The sequence below is a fragment of the Suricata suricatta genome, chromosome 2, assembly GCF_006229205.1.
Source record: "Suricata suricatta isolate VVHF042 chromosome 2, meerkat_22Aug2017_6uvM2_HiC, whole genome shotgun sequence".
Lineage (NCBI taxonomy): Eukaryota > Metazoa > Chordata > Mammalia > Carnivora > Herpestidae > Suricata > Suricata suricatta.
In genome coordinates, this window is record NC_043701.1 from 20,165,046 (window position 1) to 20,180,352 (window position 15,307).

Consider the following 15,307-nt stretch of genomic DNA (forward strand, 5'->3'; position numbering starts at 1 on the left):
TTCTGGCCCCTCCCTGTGCCCCAAGGACAGGCAAAGCTGTGTGGAGGCTGGGCATTCACCCGGAGGACACTGGCCATTGGCCCAGCTGTCACATCACCTTTCAGCTATTCTAAGGTACATACACAGCAAGGTGTGGACACAAAAGAGAGATATTTTTAGTACTGTTTTTATAGGCAAGACATAAGGAGCCTATCTGGTGAAGAGAGTGCTGGACTTGGGATTGAGAGGCCTGGTTCTATTAATTTGCATTACCATTATTAACACTAAGCGTATGTCGAATATATGACAATACAGAGTGCAAAATGAGATATGCCCTCGCTCAGGGACCTCCTGAGGGTGACCTAGCCAGCCGCACACACTGCCAAAGGCATGAGGCTGCTGTCCTTCAGATCAGAAGGTGGCAGGCCTGCCTCACCCTCAACCAGTCCAACCTGCCCTTGGGTTCCCCACTGCCGGGCAAGGACGGAATTTCCAGAAGCCGGCCATGGCCTGCCAAGGGCGGACACTCTGAGATGGGGAGAAGCCAGCTACTTTGGCCTTCAACCTTGTCCCTTCTTGGTCCCAGCATGACTCCGTAGAGCTCCAGGCTCGTGTGCCTTGGTCGAGACAAGGTCACAAAGCTGTGCGGGAGCGCTCCAGAAAGCCGAGCCCATGTCCACTCTTTTGATTGTCTCAAGACATTCCGTGATAAGTCTGGGACCAAAAGAGAGACCATGGCTGATGGGGACGAGGGATTTCAGGAAAGGAAGGAAAGTGTAACACGGAGGTAGAACTGTGTTCAGGCCAGCAGGTAAAATGAAGGACTCTGGCCAAGAAGGGTGAGTTCCAGGAATGCGTTCCCAGGGGAGCCCAGGTTAAATTATTCCATGCCAGGCAATCCCCTGCCTTCCTGCTGTACTCTGCGTACCCCCTCACAGTGGGTCAGCTTGCCAGGCTCCCCATGCCTGCTTCTTGTAGCCCAGGGATGCGGCTGCCAAAACCAGTCTCCCAACTCTCTGGGTTTCCATCCATTAGGACTGATTTGGGGGCGGGACAGAGAATTTCACTGTTTTCTCTTCCTTAGAGGAGGAAAAAAAGCAAATCAAAGGGTTTTTTTTGGTTTATTTTTATTTCTTTTTGATAGAGAAAAAGAGAGTGAGTGGGGGAGGGGCGGAGAGTGAAGAGACAGAATCCCAAGAAGACTCCGTGCTGTCAGCACAGAGCCCAATGCAAGGTTCAAACTCAGAGACCATGAGATCACAACCTGAGCCAAAACCAAGAGTCAGACACTTAACTGATCGAGCCACTCAGGCAGCCCCCTACCCCCAATTTTTCTGGGTAAGAGACGAGAAGAAACAGGTTAAAGAGATCTGAAAGCAGGGCTAAGTGTTCTCCCTGATTCCAGCTCACTATCCTCATATTGTACTTGGGGGAATATTCGTAAGTCTGTTAAAAGACAAGGCGGCTACCTCGCGCTGCCTGCTGGTACCCCACCAGAGGCAGGGACTGGGCTAGAGGGACAGGGGGGCTCCCGGGATGTGGGACCACACATCCGCATCAGTGAGGAGCACATTTCCCACCGCTTTCAAGTGCCCGTGCTGCCCACTGCATACCTCATGGCTACACGTCTTAGCCGGTGGGGAAAGCCTGTGTCCACACCAAAGGCACAACTTGATTTTATGGAAAGGAAGTTGCTAGGGCCCGAGGGACACCGCCAGCAGCCTTCTGGGGTTCCTAGAGCTCCCATGACTGGAGAACAGTCCCGAGCACACACGAGGGCTCCTCCTACGTCCCTCTATTCAGATGACTTAGTCCAGAGTCCCACCCAGAGAAGGAGGCCAGGTAGTGCCCGGGGAAGAGAGAACTCAGCTGGTTCTCAGAAGGAGCAGTGGCCTGGTGATGAGGACCTCTGCATCTGTCTTCCCAACCTGTTTCTTTCATTTCTCGGTCTTAAAATGAGAAGAAAGAGTGCTAATCATTTAAGACAACTTTCCTTCTGGCACTGGCTATGCCTTGCTGTGTTTCTGAGGAGTCCAGATCAACCTTTGACCCAGGTTGCTAAGAGAGAAGTTCACAGTTCCCCTTTAACTGCAACTCACTGCCCATCGTGAGCCCCAACAGAGAGGCAGAAAACTCTTCTGTACTACCTGGAAAACAGGCCACCATCACTCACTCGTTCATTTGTCTCCCTCCCTTCCTTCCTTCCTTCCTTCCTTCCTTCCTTCCTTCTTTCCTTCCTTATCCATTATTCCTTTAATAAACACTCATCAGGTACTTCCTATGTCCCTGGTGCTGGGCCAGCACTGCTGGGAGGCATTTAACAACATCAAATTTTTGTACTCCCAAGAACAAGCCATCATTCCTTGACTGTCCTGGGGGAAGCAAAGCCATACTCTGCTCTACTTTTTTCAGTTGGGGACAGAGATACAGACTGATTTTCATTTGCTTACATAATTATTGGACATGACTCAGAAACAAGGCTGCTGAGTACAGCTGCATAGGCTCTGCACTGCACAATTTCAGGGGGAGTTGTGCAACAGGGATGTGTTACACTGGGTTCCAGAATCAGTCACTGGCTATTGTGGCTTACTCTACCAGGCTGTGTGGCTTGTTCAGATCCTACTGAGATGTGCCACCACTCCATCAGCAGGCAGTGCCAGTGCAGCTGCTAAACCAGAAAGCTGGTCCCCATCTGGTCCTGGAAAGACCTCCTTCTCCCTGAGGCCCAGCCAGCAGATGTAATGTCCAGAGTCCGCCCCTCCTTTCCCCCAGCCCCCATGTAGGGAATGCGGAACATGGTCTTCTGTGCCCCCAAGCAGTCTCTATACTGTCCCCACCATACAGCCTCTGACTTCATGGCCCTGGTGCTATTCACCAGGCAAGCAGAAGAGACCCAAGAGGCTTTGTCTTTGAGGACTGGGGTAGAGCATATCACTGCCATATTCCCTAGCCCCAGGCTGGCCTTCACCGGGAGTCGGACTGTGCTACATAGCTACTGACCGACCAGCTGCCAGGTGTTCTACTTCTTCCTCACCCCCACCCCCCACCCCCACTCAGAAATGCATGCATCCGTACACACTCACATAAAATGAAAAACAAAGCCAAACCACCGAACAACACACTGCCCACAAGGTGCCTCAGTGGGGTGTTTCCCCTTTAGTCTATTACCCTACCTGCCCCGAGGCTCTGATCCGTGTGATCAACTCCAGCCATGCCGTCAACAGCACTAAGTGATAGGCAGTCTCCAGGGACCGTCGCGCCAGTGAACATGCATGATATCGTCATGTTTTCATTCCTGGGACAGCCTGATGCTACATGAAGCTTTCAACCAGGCAGCAGGCAAGCCCACGGCCTGGAGCAGGACCTGGGGTATTACAAGCATCTCTGCTGCTCCCAAGGGCAGGCAGCTCCCTTCCTAGGCCTGTTTTTCATCCATAACACTAGCCGGGCCAAGCGCACAAGGTGGGGAGGAACAAGTGTTCTCTGCACCGCAGATGTGGCCAGGCGTGGGCCCACAGCTCAGCCTTGACGGGAGGGGACTGTGGGGGTGGGGGTAGGGCCTGAATCTAGTCTCTGTCAGCCACAGGAAAACTCATAGCGGGGTCAGGCAGGGATGTCAGGTGACGCATCCCAGGACCCAACTGCGCTCCATGCATCCCGGGGCTCTGGCATGAGTCAGGAGGACTGGCGTCTGTGAGGCGTTGAGCGGGGTCCTGATGGCCTGGGAGCCAGATTCGTGGCTTCCTGGCTGGAGCACATGTTGCATCTGAATTGAAGAGGCTGTTTTTGCTTTCTGGTGTGTGTGTGTGTGTGTGAACATATGTGCATGTGTGGGTGTGCACATGCACGTGCACTTGAGAGCTGGCGTGTGCCTGGCATGCACCTGGGTGCCCACGTGCACACATGTCAAGGCTGGAGTGTGCACTTCGTCGTCTCCGTGCGATGCGTGCCAGGGGTGGTGATGGCAGTTTGGTGTGACAGGAAACAGTCTCCTGCTGCCCCATGTGGGATCCAGCAGACAGCCTGTGTGTTGGTGGCATCAGGGCCCCCGAGGAGAATGTATGGATACAAGTATATGCTTTTAATTTTTTAATGTTTATTTATTTTTGAGAGACAGAGACAGACAGCACCAGCAGGGGAGGGTCAGAGAGAGAGAGAGAGACACAGAATCTGAAGCAGGCTTCAGGCTCTGAGCTGTCAGCACAGAGCCCGACGCGGGGCCAAACCCACAAACCGTGAGATCATGACCTGAGCCAAAGCCGGACGCTTAACCGACTGAGCCACCCAGGTGCCCCACTTTTAAAGCATCAAATAATTAAGTGTTGGATAGATCACCGAGATGCGATGTGGATACGTTAAGTCGGTGGGGAAGGGGCTGTTGCTGGGCACGAGAATGGGTTTTGCTGATCTCTCCACACCCCAGCCTCCCTTTGAGGGGTGACCTACCTCCCAGGTTTCAGGTGCAGGACCCATCCCAGAACAAGACCAGGGTGCACACTGACTGAACCTGCGGCCTCTCATTAGCTCCGAAACCTTGCAATCAAGCAAATGAGCATATGGTGGTGATGATGCAACCTTACATTTACTTACCGCTTTCTTAATCACTTTGACCTGCCTCGTTCATTCAGCCAGTCTTTATAAGTATTGAGTCACAGATGTGGCCGCTCACAGTGGACAGGGGGTCAGGGGCAGACAGGCAATGTTACTCCACTTGTGGCCCCTGGTGTGAATGAGAACCAGGGCTGGGACCCAGGGCCCCCTCTGCACTGAGAGCTTCTGCATCCCTCCTCAGGGAGTGTCTCGTAGCACGTGTCTGTCCACAGATGCCCCCTGGAGATGGCGCGTTGTAGTTGCCTGCACAGGGGTCCCCAGGAGCACCGCAGGAGGGGCCCCAGGGCCTCTCTGAGATGCACCTGCTCTCCCTACAGAATGGCGACAAGGAAGTGGGGCGAGGATGATCCTCCAGGATGAAGACATCACCACCAAGATTGAGAATGACTGGAAGAGACTGAACACCCTGGCCCATTACCAGGTGGGGTGACTGCACAGGAGGGACGGGGCTGGCTAACCTGCTGTCCCCTCAGAGTCTCAGTCCTTGATGGACAGGGTACTCCCTGAGACCGGACACCAAGCCCTACATCCACCTCTCCACCAGCACTTCTGATCCCTTAGCAACCCAGGGAGTCCCCCAGCCAGGAAAGCTTGACCTCTTTGGAGACAGGATGCCAACATGCATTCTTCCAGAAGGGTATGGGCAAGTGCCCAAGAATGATCCCTGGGGCATAAGGCTGGATAGAGGGTGCTGGTGAGACACTCTTACCAGAGTTGCTCCAAAAATGGGTCACAGCATAGGATGCTATTCAGCACTCAGGTCTGTCTTGTTCCATCAAAGCAAAGCTGACCGCCTCCCAAGCCCCCCTGTTCTCGGCAAGGCACTGATTGCCCCTAAGATCAAAGTTAATTCTGATTGTCCCTATTTCCTGAGGTGGCCGAGTTTCTGTACCCAATCTCTTATAAGCCTTTCCCCTATAGGTACCAGATGGTTCTGTGGTGGCTTTAGTGTCCAAGCAGGTGACAGCCTATAATGCCGTAAACAACTCAACAGTCTCCAGGACCTCGGCGAGCAAATATGGTGAGTTCTGAGGCTCATCCTGTGGAGGAGAGGATGCCCGAGCTTATCGTGACAAGCATCACGATGGCAGCACTGCTGAAGGGCCCTGGAGCCCCAACAGGGAAGGGGAGAGGGAGTCAGGCAGGCTGACCATCGCTGGGGCGGGCCTGACTAGGGAGGAGTCTCCTTGTTCTGGAACTCTGGTGCAGGACCAGGAGCACAAGAAGAAAATCTAACCTTCACGAGTACCTTACAATCTCCAACGTGATGCTTTCACTTTTGTGATCTTCATTATCGCACGTCATATTCGCAACAATCAGCGAATTAAGTAATTATTATTTCCTCCTATTATGCAGATTAGCAAATTATAGCTCAGATGCTCAGAAGCTACACAACATGTAAAGGTCACACGGTTATGGAGCAGCTGAGGGAAGGTGCAGACCAAGGGCTCTGGCTCCGCGGTGTGGAAGAGAGGGTGCTGGGTACGGGCCGGGGGCCCCCTGTGCAGCCCTGTTCTGCTACCACCTGTGTGCTTTGGGGCCAGCTGCCAGACCGCCTTGAGACCTGGTTCTCTTACCAGCAAAACTGGAGAGGAAAAAATGACCAGTTCCACAGGATCACTGTGAAAAATAGGTAGTAAACATACAGTGATGCTGGCACACAGTAGGACCTGCATCTTCTTTTCTGATCCACACTCATTTCGCCACACCCTGCATGTCAGCGGGAAGTGGGAAGGTTTGGCCAGGCCAGACGGGAGGATGCAGGATTACTTGACTGTTCAACAGTCATTAAGGGAAATACAGCACACGTCCTGAGACATCACTTCAAAACTCGTACAAGGAAACGTGTAACGAGGGACAGGGTGATATTCTTACAGACCGAATAATTAAGGGCCGATGAGATGCAAGTATAGGAGGGCGAGGAATCTCAGTGGGCGAGGTAGCCTTGGAGAGTTTCCCGGATGTGGTGGGAAAAGCATCCCAGTCTCAGGGAATGGACTCACACAAGGCAGGCAGCCAATGGCACCCGCAAACTGCAGGACGGATCAGACGGCATTGGCCATGGCTGGAATGGGGCGGGGGGGGGGGGGGGGGGGGGGGGGGGGGGGGGGGGGGGGGGGGGGGGGGGGGGGGGGGGGGGGGGCGAGTTGTGGGTCCTGGAAAGGCCTCACACATGCGGGGTCACTGCTTTGGCAGAAAACATGATCCGGTACACTGGCAGTCCGGACAGCCTCCGCTCGCGCACGCCCATGATCACCCCCGACCTGGAGAGCGGAGTCAAGATGTGGCATCTGGTGAAGAACCACGAGCACGGGGACCAGAAGGAGGGCGACCGGGGGAGCAAGATGGTGTCTGAAATCTATCTGACACGGCTACTGGCCACGAAGGTAGGGGACTGCAGATGGGGTTCCTGGCGTGTGGGGTTGTGGGAAGGAACGTGGTCACCGCACAGAAATGCCAGGCTGGCGGATCCCTAGCATTTGTGCTAGGGCCCTCCCTGTGACCCACTCAGCCCCAGTACTCTTTCCCAGCACGGAACCTCGGAATCCTTCTCAGCCTTGCGCCTCAGGCACACCCCATCATGCATCAGTGTTGGCATGCATCTGAAGCTTTGTTTCCATCCTTCTTGGTGCCTCGTCCCCAAATATAGAGGCACTAGCCACATCTGTCTGTGTTCTGCCATGCCTCTGCCTTGAGGAGTGTCGTGTACAACCCCGAGCAAGGGAAAGCAGGGCTCCGTCAGTGACTTTCCAGGCACCATTTCTGATCCTGGTTCTGGGAACATCGTGTGCTTGCTCTTAGCCCTTCGCCCATGAGGCTGGCCTCCGCCCTCCACTCTGCAGAGCCGAATGCGTCACTGCTCATTAGCCAGAGTGAATGATGCCCAAACAAAACCAGCAGATTGTGTTGTCTGCTCGGACCGAGTGAGTTGTTCGTTAGCATTTGTGGAAAGTGCTAAAATAACACCACCAAAGGGTGTTAAACCAACCCATGTTGTTGGCAGAGGAAGGCTCGCTGAGGTCATCAGCATTAGATCTATTTCCACATGCACAGGAAATTTAAAGCCATTGGAGGCAAATGAAGATGACAGGGGATGTAATGCATGCACTTGCCCGGCCTCCCCCACCCCGGGCAGGCCAGCCGGCACGCACACTGCCCTCCCTTCCCCTCTCCTGGTCTGCTGGGCAGGTTTCAATCCCCATCCTGAGGGCTCCCTGGGCAGAGCTGTGTCCTGAACTGGTCCCCCTCCACAGGGCACGCTGCAGAAGTTTGTGGACGACCTGTTTGAGACCATCTTCAGTACGGCCCACCGGGGCTCGGCCCTGCCCCTGGCCATCAAGTACATGTTTGACTTCCTGGACGAACAGGCCGACAAACATGGCATTCACGACCCGCACGTCCGCCACACCTGGAAAAGCAACTGGTGAGTGACGCCGTATTGCCCCCGCCCCTTCCTCCGCAGGGGCCCGGAACAGGGACGTGTCCCTGTCACGTCCAGAGCGTGCCCAACCCTGTGTGCCTGACGTTGAGTGCACAGACACCATCAGGCATGGCCGCTGCCCTCGAGGGGCTGACGGCCTGGGTAAGAGACAGGTAGGTGGCTGTTTGGACAAGGAGGCAGAAGACACGTATATGCAACCAATTCTAGAGCCAGTGCCGACAGGGTCCCCCACGCACAGTTTTGACCTGAGAGGCATCTAGACGAACAGAAGGTATTTCTGCTCCATTCAAGGAGCAAGGCTCTTCCCTTCCACCAGACTCCCTTTGGGAAGCAACTGTCCCGTACCTGCTTTGTCCATTTTTGAGGGAGCAGGATTGTCTGAGTCCTGACATCCTAGATGTCTCCGCTGTGGCTCCTCTGTCCTTGAACATACAGCCTCCTTTCCCTTTGTGGGCGTATACTCTGGGTTTCTGTCTGTGGCTGCAAGGTCAGACATCAGTATTCAGCGCTCGGTGTGGAACCTAGCACAAAGCTGTGGCTCGATAAATATTGATGAAGATGCAGGACCAAGGTGGTCGCACTCGAGGGTTCTATCTCCGGCCAGGCCGGCTTCTTTTTGGTCCTATCAGCTCCAGAATTGCCTCCCTGGAGCTTTGAAAGAGTCCCTGTCCCGGGTTGTTCCTTTCCAGAACATTCTTCCAAGGCAGCACACGCCTGCTGCCCAGCACCGGCCACTGACGGCTGGGATGGGCCCGGCTTTGGGGCTCAGCCAGGCACCCCCGGCAGCCAGCCTGGTGCCCCAGACCAAACGCAGATTACAGGGGGGCATATCAGAAGTGGCACTAAAGCCTCCTTTAATGTCATCTGCTCTGGCTTCTCATCTCTTTCACCTGAAGATTAGCACCATCGCTGCTGAAACCAGAAACGTGGACAGGAACAGAGGTTTGGACCATAGCACTAAACGGTTAGGTTTGCTCCCGCCTTAATTCTGGGTGAGAGAAGATCTTATACCTTTGGGTTCTTGCAACCCTTCTGAAATAAGACTCTTAGAATCTGGATTCCTCAGGGACACAGGGTGAAGGCTCTTCCCTGCAGAAGGCCTGCCAGGTCTGGTCTGGCTAAGATTGCTTTGAATTCTGCCCATCCTTTTAGCGTGGCTCTGCAAAAGCCATTCCGCAGGCCAGGCCCCCGACCTACTCATCTGCTTCCCTCTGCCTGCGAGCCTTCCTACTCATCTCATCTGAATGTAGTAGACTCAACATCACAAAGACATTCTCTGCCCAGCCCTGCTGTTGGAGGGCTGGGATTTCCCAAACACCCCTACAGGCCCCATACCAGCAGACCGCCTTGGTGGTGTCTAAACCCTTTGTTTTCAGCCCAATGTCCTTGGCATGGGGCTGACCTTCCCTTCACACCAGCTCCTCCCGGCACTCTGAGGTCATCAGAGAACCCCAGGGCGGTCGTCCGCAGTACCTGGCTCGGGTTCTTTCCCCCAAGGACACGAGCCCCTTCACCCTGCTTGCTGCCCTGGCAAGAAGTAGTTCATCTGGGAATTAGGATATCTGCATCATGACTTAGAGTTCATTGTCTCTGAGTAAAAACAAAAAAAAAAGATGACTTCTTTATTCCTGGCCAGAGTTGTAACTCACCTTCTCCCCACCAGCTTCCTCTGCATTTCCCTACTTTGAAATAAACCTCCTGCTCATTTAGCCTGAGTGGCTGCAATCAACCACTAGTGATTAGTGCCATCACTAATGTTAATAATATGCTAATATTTCATTAGGCAGGAGCCTCGATGTGGTGCCCTGGTGCCCCTGTTTGATTTGCCTGTCGGCACCACTGGCGTAAGCAGGGGAAACAACTGTATAGCACATATAGACTCCCTGAGACCCTCTTCTGGGTGAGACTCCCGGAAACAGGAAGGTGTGGCCAGACCCTGTTGGCGGGGCAGCCGGGAATCCTTCATCCGGGGCTCTGAGCCCAGCTGTTATGGTCTGCCCTGGGCAGCTACAATGACCCTGGCTTTCACCACGTGCTACAACTTTCTGTGTCATCCCCTTATCTCCTATTCCATCTTTCCTGGACGAAACACGTGCCACTTAACGTTGTCAGATCTCAGTGCCGCCCAAGTCCTGGGCTGCACGCTTTGTAGGAACATATTACTTGTTGATCGATTGGCAGTCTTGAATATGAGGTCTTACTGTATTTTAGCATTTCGTGTTTTATGGAGGGGCTGGCTACTGGGAGATACAACACACAGAAAAGTATTGTGCTCACTGTATTGAAGTAAGTAATTCAAAGCATTGAAATTTCAAGAGGCAAGTCGAACACATAGAAATGCCCTAACTATTGCCAACAGTGAGCACAGCAACCAAAGCAATAAAATCAGGGCAGAAGGCAGGAGATGAGGAGGTGGGGGGCAGAGGGAGGGAAATAAGCGATCTTTTGCCTGGAGCCATCCGCTTCCTAACCCGCATCTCAGCAGGCTGGATGGAAGCCACAGAATGCAAGAGCCAGCGGAGTATGGCCAAAGGGGACAGGGGGGCAGGCCTCTCCCAATATCCCTTTCTGGCAACAGAGAGCGTGACTTGCATTTATCAGACATCATTGCACAGTTTTTCTCCTCTTTGTCTGGTTTAGCTGATTCTTCCGCTGCTTGCTCCAGGCTTCCTCCAGCTAAGGAATATCCCTGTGTCTTTAAAACTCAGACCATCCAGATGACACCTCCTTGTGTCCCACTCAGACCCTGCCTGTTCTTGGGTTCCAGCACTGATAGTTCCCAGAGCACACGCTTGGTGGCAGGTCTGACTCCTCCACGAACCCACCAGAATGCTGGCTTCTTGAGGGCAGAGGATGTGTCCCATTCACACCATATCCCCAGTTGTTAGCATAGTGCCTGGTATGCAGTAGGCGCTCCGTGCAAGAAAGAGGGAGGGGAATGCAAGGGGACAGAGGAAGGGCTGTGGGTGTGGGTTTCTAAGCATGAGAGGAGAAATCAGTTAGCTACGCTGCAACTGCTCAGCCCCAGTGCCTTCCCACACAGGCTCAAGCTGATACTGCCAGGCAGGGAGGCAGAATGTGCCTCCGTCCAGGTCATGCAGTGGATGGCAGAGAATAAGATACAAAGCCTATATTCCAGGCTGTTCTGTAAGGTTTGCTGATTGGATGTGCATTATATCCCGGCGTAGGGGATGGACAGTGGAATAGAGTCAGAAACTCCACTCTGTGGTACCCAAATTGGCAGCCTCTGAGCCCCAAGCCCTGTGCGATCAGGGAAGGTTGTAGCCCTGTAGTTCAGTCTGGGCACCGAGCCCTCTCCAGTGCCCATTGGCATTTCAGCTGTGGGTGGAATACAGCCTTGCTGATCCTCCACTTCCTAGCAGGTATGTTAGAGGCATAGGCTTTGCTTAAGAACAATCAGTTCCCAGCCTTTTCTCTCTCCTCAGAGAACTTTCTAGGCCATGCCACAGCCCCATGCCCTCTCTTCCTGACCATCTGCCCCTTCCCTCCACACAGCCTACCCCTGCGGTTTTGGGTCAACATGATCAAGAACCCTCAGTTTGTGTTCGACATCCACAAAAACAGCATCACAGATGCCTGCCTGTCCGTGGTGGCCCAGACCTTCATGGACTCCTGCTCCACGTCAGAGCACCGGCTGGGCAAGGACTCCCCTTCCAACAAGCTGCTCTATGCCAAGGACATCCCCAGCTACAAGAACTGGGTAGAGAGGTGAGTGTCAGGCCCGGGAGCCAAGGCAGGACCACTTGCAGGTGACTGCCCTTGCTTAGGGGTCCCATCCCCTCCAAAATGGGCTGGTGCATACAGACGAGCCATTCCCAGAGCCTGACCCTGCAATTTGTAATACACACACCACCCCCCCATCCCTGGTGGTATTGTCAGCTGGGACCCCAGGGAACCTGGCCGGAAGCAGTCACCGTGCTCTGTTTCCCTGCGTGGAGGGCCCCGGATCTCAGTGGCTGAAATGCCTCCAGGCCCAGGAAAGCAACACAGTTCCTGCTCTAACCCCCGCAAAACAAGCAAACAAACAAGTGCTCAAGGAGCCAAAAAACATCGAGTCTTCTGCCCATCTGTCCCTGTCTATCCAGTAAGCCTCCCCACATCCTGTGGGGATGTCCTCACGCTGACGCTTCTGACTGCCCCAGACCCTTGACTCTCACATGATGAGTTCTCGATGCCCCGTGCCTGCAGTGCTTTCTCGGCCATTGTAGCCATGACCTTGATCATGGTCTCATGCAGTGTCCTATGACTGGAGGGCCAGCTCTAAGCTAGGGGGGCCCGTCTTCATGCAAAGCTAACTCATGGGAAAGAACATTAGTGGTGTGTCTGGGCCAATCAGCTCCAGACAGCAAGCACCTGAGCTAGGCAACTAGCCAAAGCTTTATCTATTTATTCGTCACAGTAGTCCTGGAATTCAAGAGTGTAGCATTATAACCTCATTTTCTGCCCATGAAAATTAAGAATTATACATTCAGAAAGGCCAGGATGAGAGGTGATCCCCAAACTCAGCTAACTCCTACTTTTGTACTATTACTGATGCTTCTAGTTGGGGCCTCTGCAAACCTATATGGTGCCTCTGTGTGAATTAAGGAAGGTGCCCCTTCCTACTGGAGGCTAGAACCCCAGGCCAGGGGGCATGGTTTGTTGAGTGATGGACTGGTTGTCAGCCCAAGCACCTTCATGCAATGAACAACCTGCACAACTGAACTCCACAGGGCAGTCCTGATTTTAGAGTCCCTTTCTCTTTTTGCCATGAAGCTCAGATTCAGTGCCTTTATTAAGAGTAAAAGATGCCAGAAATTGTTCTTGACTTAGTAACTGAAGACAAAATGAACAGTACCATTTCACCCCTGGGAAAGAGACAATCTCCATCTTCACGCTTGAAAATTGCCTTCCCTTGTAAAGAGGGACCGAGAGAGTGGGGTCCTGGCCACCTCAGTAGCATAGTTCTGCTAAAAACCACTGAATTTTGTTTTTCCTCTCCCCTCCGTCCTTTCATATCCTCCTACCCCTTCCTGCTGAGGCACATGGTGGGCAGCAGTCTTGACCGTCAGAGCCCCCGCTGATTATGTCTGAGTCACTAGGAGAAGCTCTCACCTCCCTCCACATAGATGGTGGCTCATTCGTCTGACAATAGAGCTGCCGGGAACAAGCCCTCCGCTGTGGTCACTGGCTCTTCAGCAGAGATGGAGAGGAAACAGACAGCAGCTGGGCTCCAGTTATCCCAGCACGGGCGCGGCGTCCCTGCGCTAGGACCTCAGGCGGGGAGCAAGGAAGCAGGGAGGTGGAGGGCTGGGGGCATTTATGAAACACCTGCAGAGAGGACCCTCCCCAGAACACGGCTAGCTAGTCAAAGGTGAGAATAACGCGTGCGCGGGGCTGAGGGTCTTCCCTCCGCCTGATGTTAAATGAAATATGTGCCACGCAGCTGCTACAGGTCACGAGTAACCCCAGTCCATTTGGTTATTTTTAGGAGTGGCTTGATGGTTTCCATTTCTTATCCCGCCAGTTTCTTAGCAACCAGTGGTGCTCTAGGGAGAGTCATCTCTCACTAGCTTGAGATCCCACCCAAACCCTTTCTCCTCTCAGTCTGGGATGAGGGACAGAATGGGAGACGCTGCATGAGCAGGGCCGGAGATCAAGTCTAGAGTGCTTCTTCACTTGGTGATGAATAGAAGGAATCCACTGTCACCCCCACAGAGCCTGGCCTCGAGCTTGTCTGCCTGCTAGAAGATGAAGTCGAGCAGGACAGAAGTCACTCAGAGGGCACAGCAGCCTGGTCTCCCACCTCTGCCCGCCACAAGCACCGGCAGCATGCAGTTCAGAACGACAGTAGAACCCAACCTCTCATGGCCGGCGCTTACCCACAATGCTAGTGGCTGGCAGCCCCCACTGCACGCTCCCAGTCTTTGCTGCCCCCGTCCAAGTATGCAGGTTTTGGCTTATGGCCACATCTAGAGGAAGGAGGAAAGACCTCATGGTCCCTGGTAGCAGTCAACCGCTATATTCCTCTTACAGAGTGACCACAAACAGCGTGTCATGACCAGTTGTAGTTCCTATTTCATTAGCAATAGCAGTGAAATTTTCATGTTGGGTGGCGATTTCCTCTTCTCTTCTATTGGAAGAGCCTCAAGGTTATTCCTGTGGCTGCGTTAGCCTTTCCCACCTGCCCTCAAGGCTTTGTGGGGAGGGCTGAGTGAAGCGGAACTGCAGCTGACCCGGTCAGAACTGGGGTGTGCCACACACTTCAATGCCATCTGTCACATGTGTCAAGGGATGAAAAAGGTTAAGAATTTTGAATATTTAAAAATGCCTCTCAGGAAGCCATCCATTCAAAACATAAAACGGTGACAGTGCACCCTGGGAGCAATACTGGAGGTGAAGTATAGACATTTCATTAACTTTTTCATCAATCCGTGGGTCAAACATTTATGGTCTCCATCAGGAGTGTATGGGGTGCTCGGGATATATTAAGCTTGATCCTTCCCTTGTGGCTCTTATGGTCAGACAGGCCCTCAGCAAACCCCACAGAGATGGGATCGTGCAGCTGGGGGAGTGAGAGCCTGATTCTGCTGGGCCTGGAGAGGTCAGTGAGTGGTTTTCAGAGATAAAGATCTCTGTGCGGAGCCTTCAGGTTCTAAATGTTTCTCATGTCTATACCTTCACCCTTGAGGTGTTTGGAGGGATGACAAAACTTTGTTCTTCTAAGGGTTCAGGGCATTAGAGACCACCTTCTTGATCACTGAAGCCATCCTAAAGGCTGAGATGAGGCACCCACCATCGCACACGGGGCCTGTCCCCTAGAAGCCCACAAATGTGGACCACTACAGACTGGCTGACAACAAGAGTGTGCAGCATGCCAGGGCTCTGCCCTTCAGAGCAGCTCCCCAGTGACCCACAAGGGTACTGGCATCCCATCTGGTGCGAACAAACTCAGCAAAGAAAGCCGAGTAGGGCTAATAGTGCGGCCCAGACCTCGTCAGTAGGCCTGGTGTTGGCCAGCTGGGGTGGAGGTGGTCTTAGGGGACCTTCAGAGCCTCAGTCCCTTTTGAAGGGGCTCACCTGCAGGCAAAAATCCCATGGGACGAAGTTCAAGTACACGAGCCCAGGCCAACCTTCTCCTTCCACACTGCACAGCCTGCTGATAAGAATACTTGTTTGAAGCTCATTAATGGGACATAATTGCATTCTTCACAATCAATAAGCCTTCTCAGTAGTGGAGCCCAGTGCAAAGGCCAGCCCAGTGGGAGCTGGGAA

The 15,307-nt window shown here is 53.4% G+C and overlaps 1 protein-coding gene across 2 annotated transcripts in view; it reads left to right on the forward strand.

Moving 5' to 3' along the window:
• Window positions 1-15,307, forward strand: part of PLXNA4 (plexin A4) — a 437,906-nt gene that overhangs the window by 410,287 nt on the left and 12,312 nt on the right. For both annotated transcript variants that reach the window (XM_029923240.1, XM_029923233.1), the window contains exons 26-30: window positions 4,908-5,011; window positions 5,512-5,611; window positions 6,787-6,977; window positions 7,845-8,014; window positions 11,549-11,761. In XM_029923240.1, the coding sequence (XP_029779100.1) occupies window positions 4,908-5,011; window positions 5,512-5,611; window positions 6,787-6,977; window positions 7,845-8,014; window positions 11,549-11,761 (778 nt within the window). The remainder of the gene's footprint in view (window positions 1-4,907; window positions 5,012-5,511; window positions 5,612-6,786; window positions 6,978-7,844; window positions 8,015-11,548; window positions 11,762-15,307) is intronic.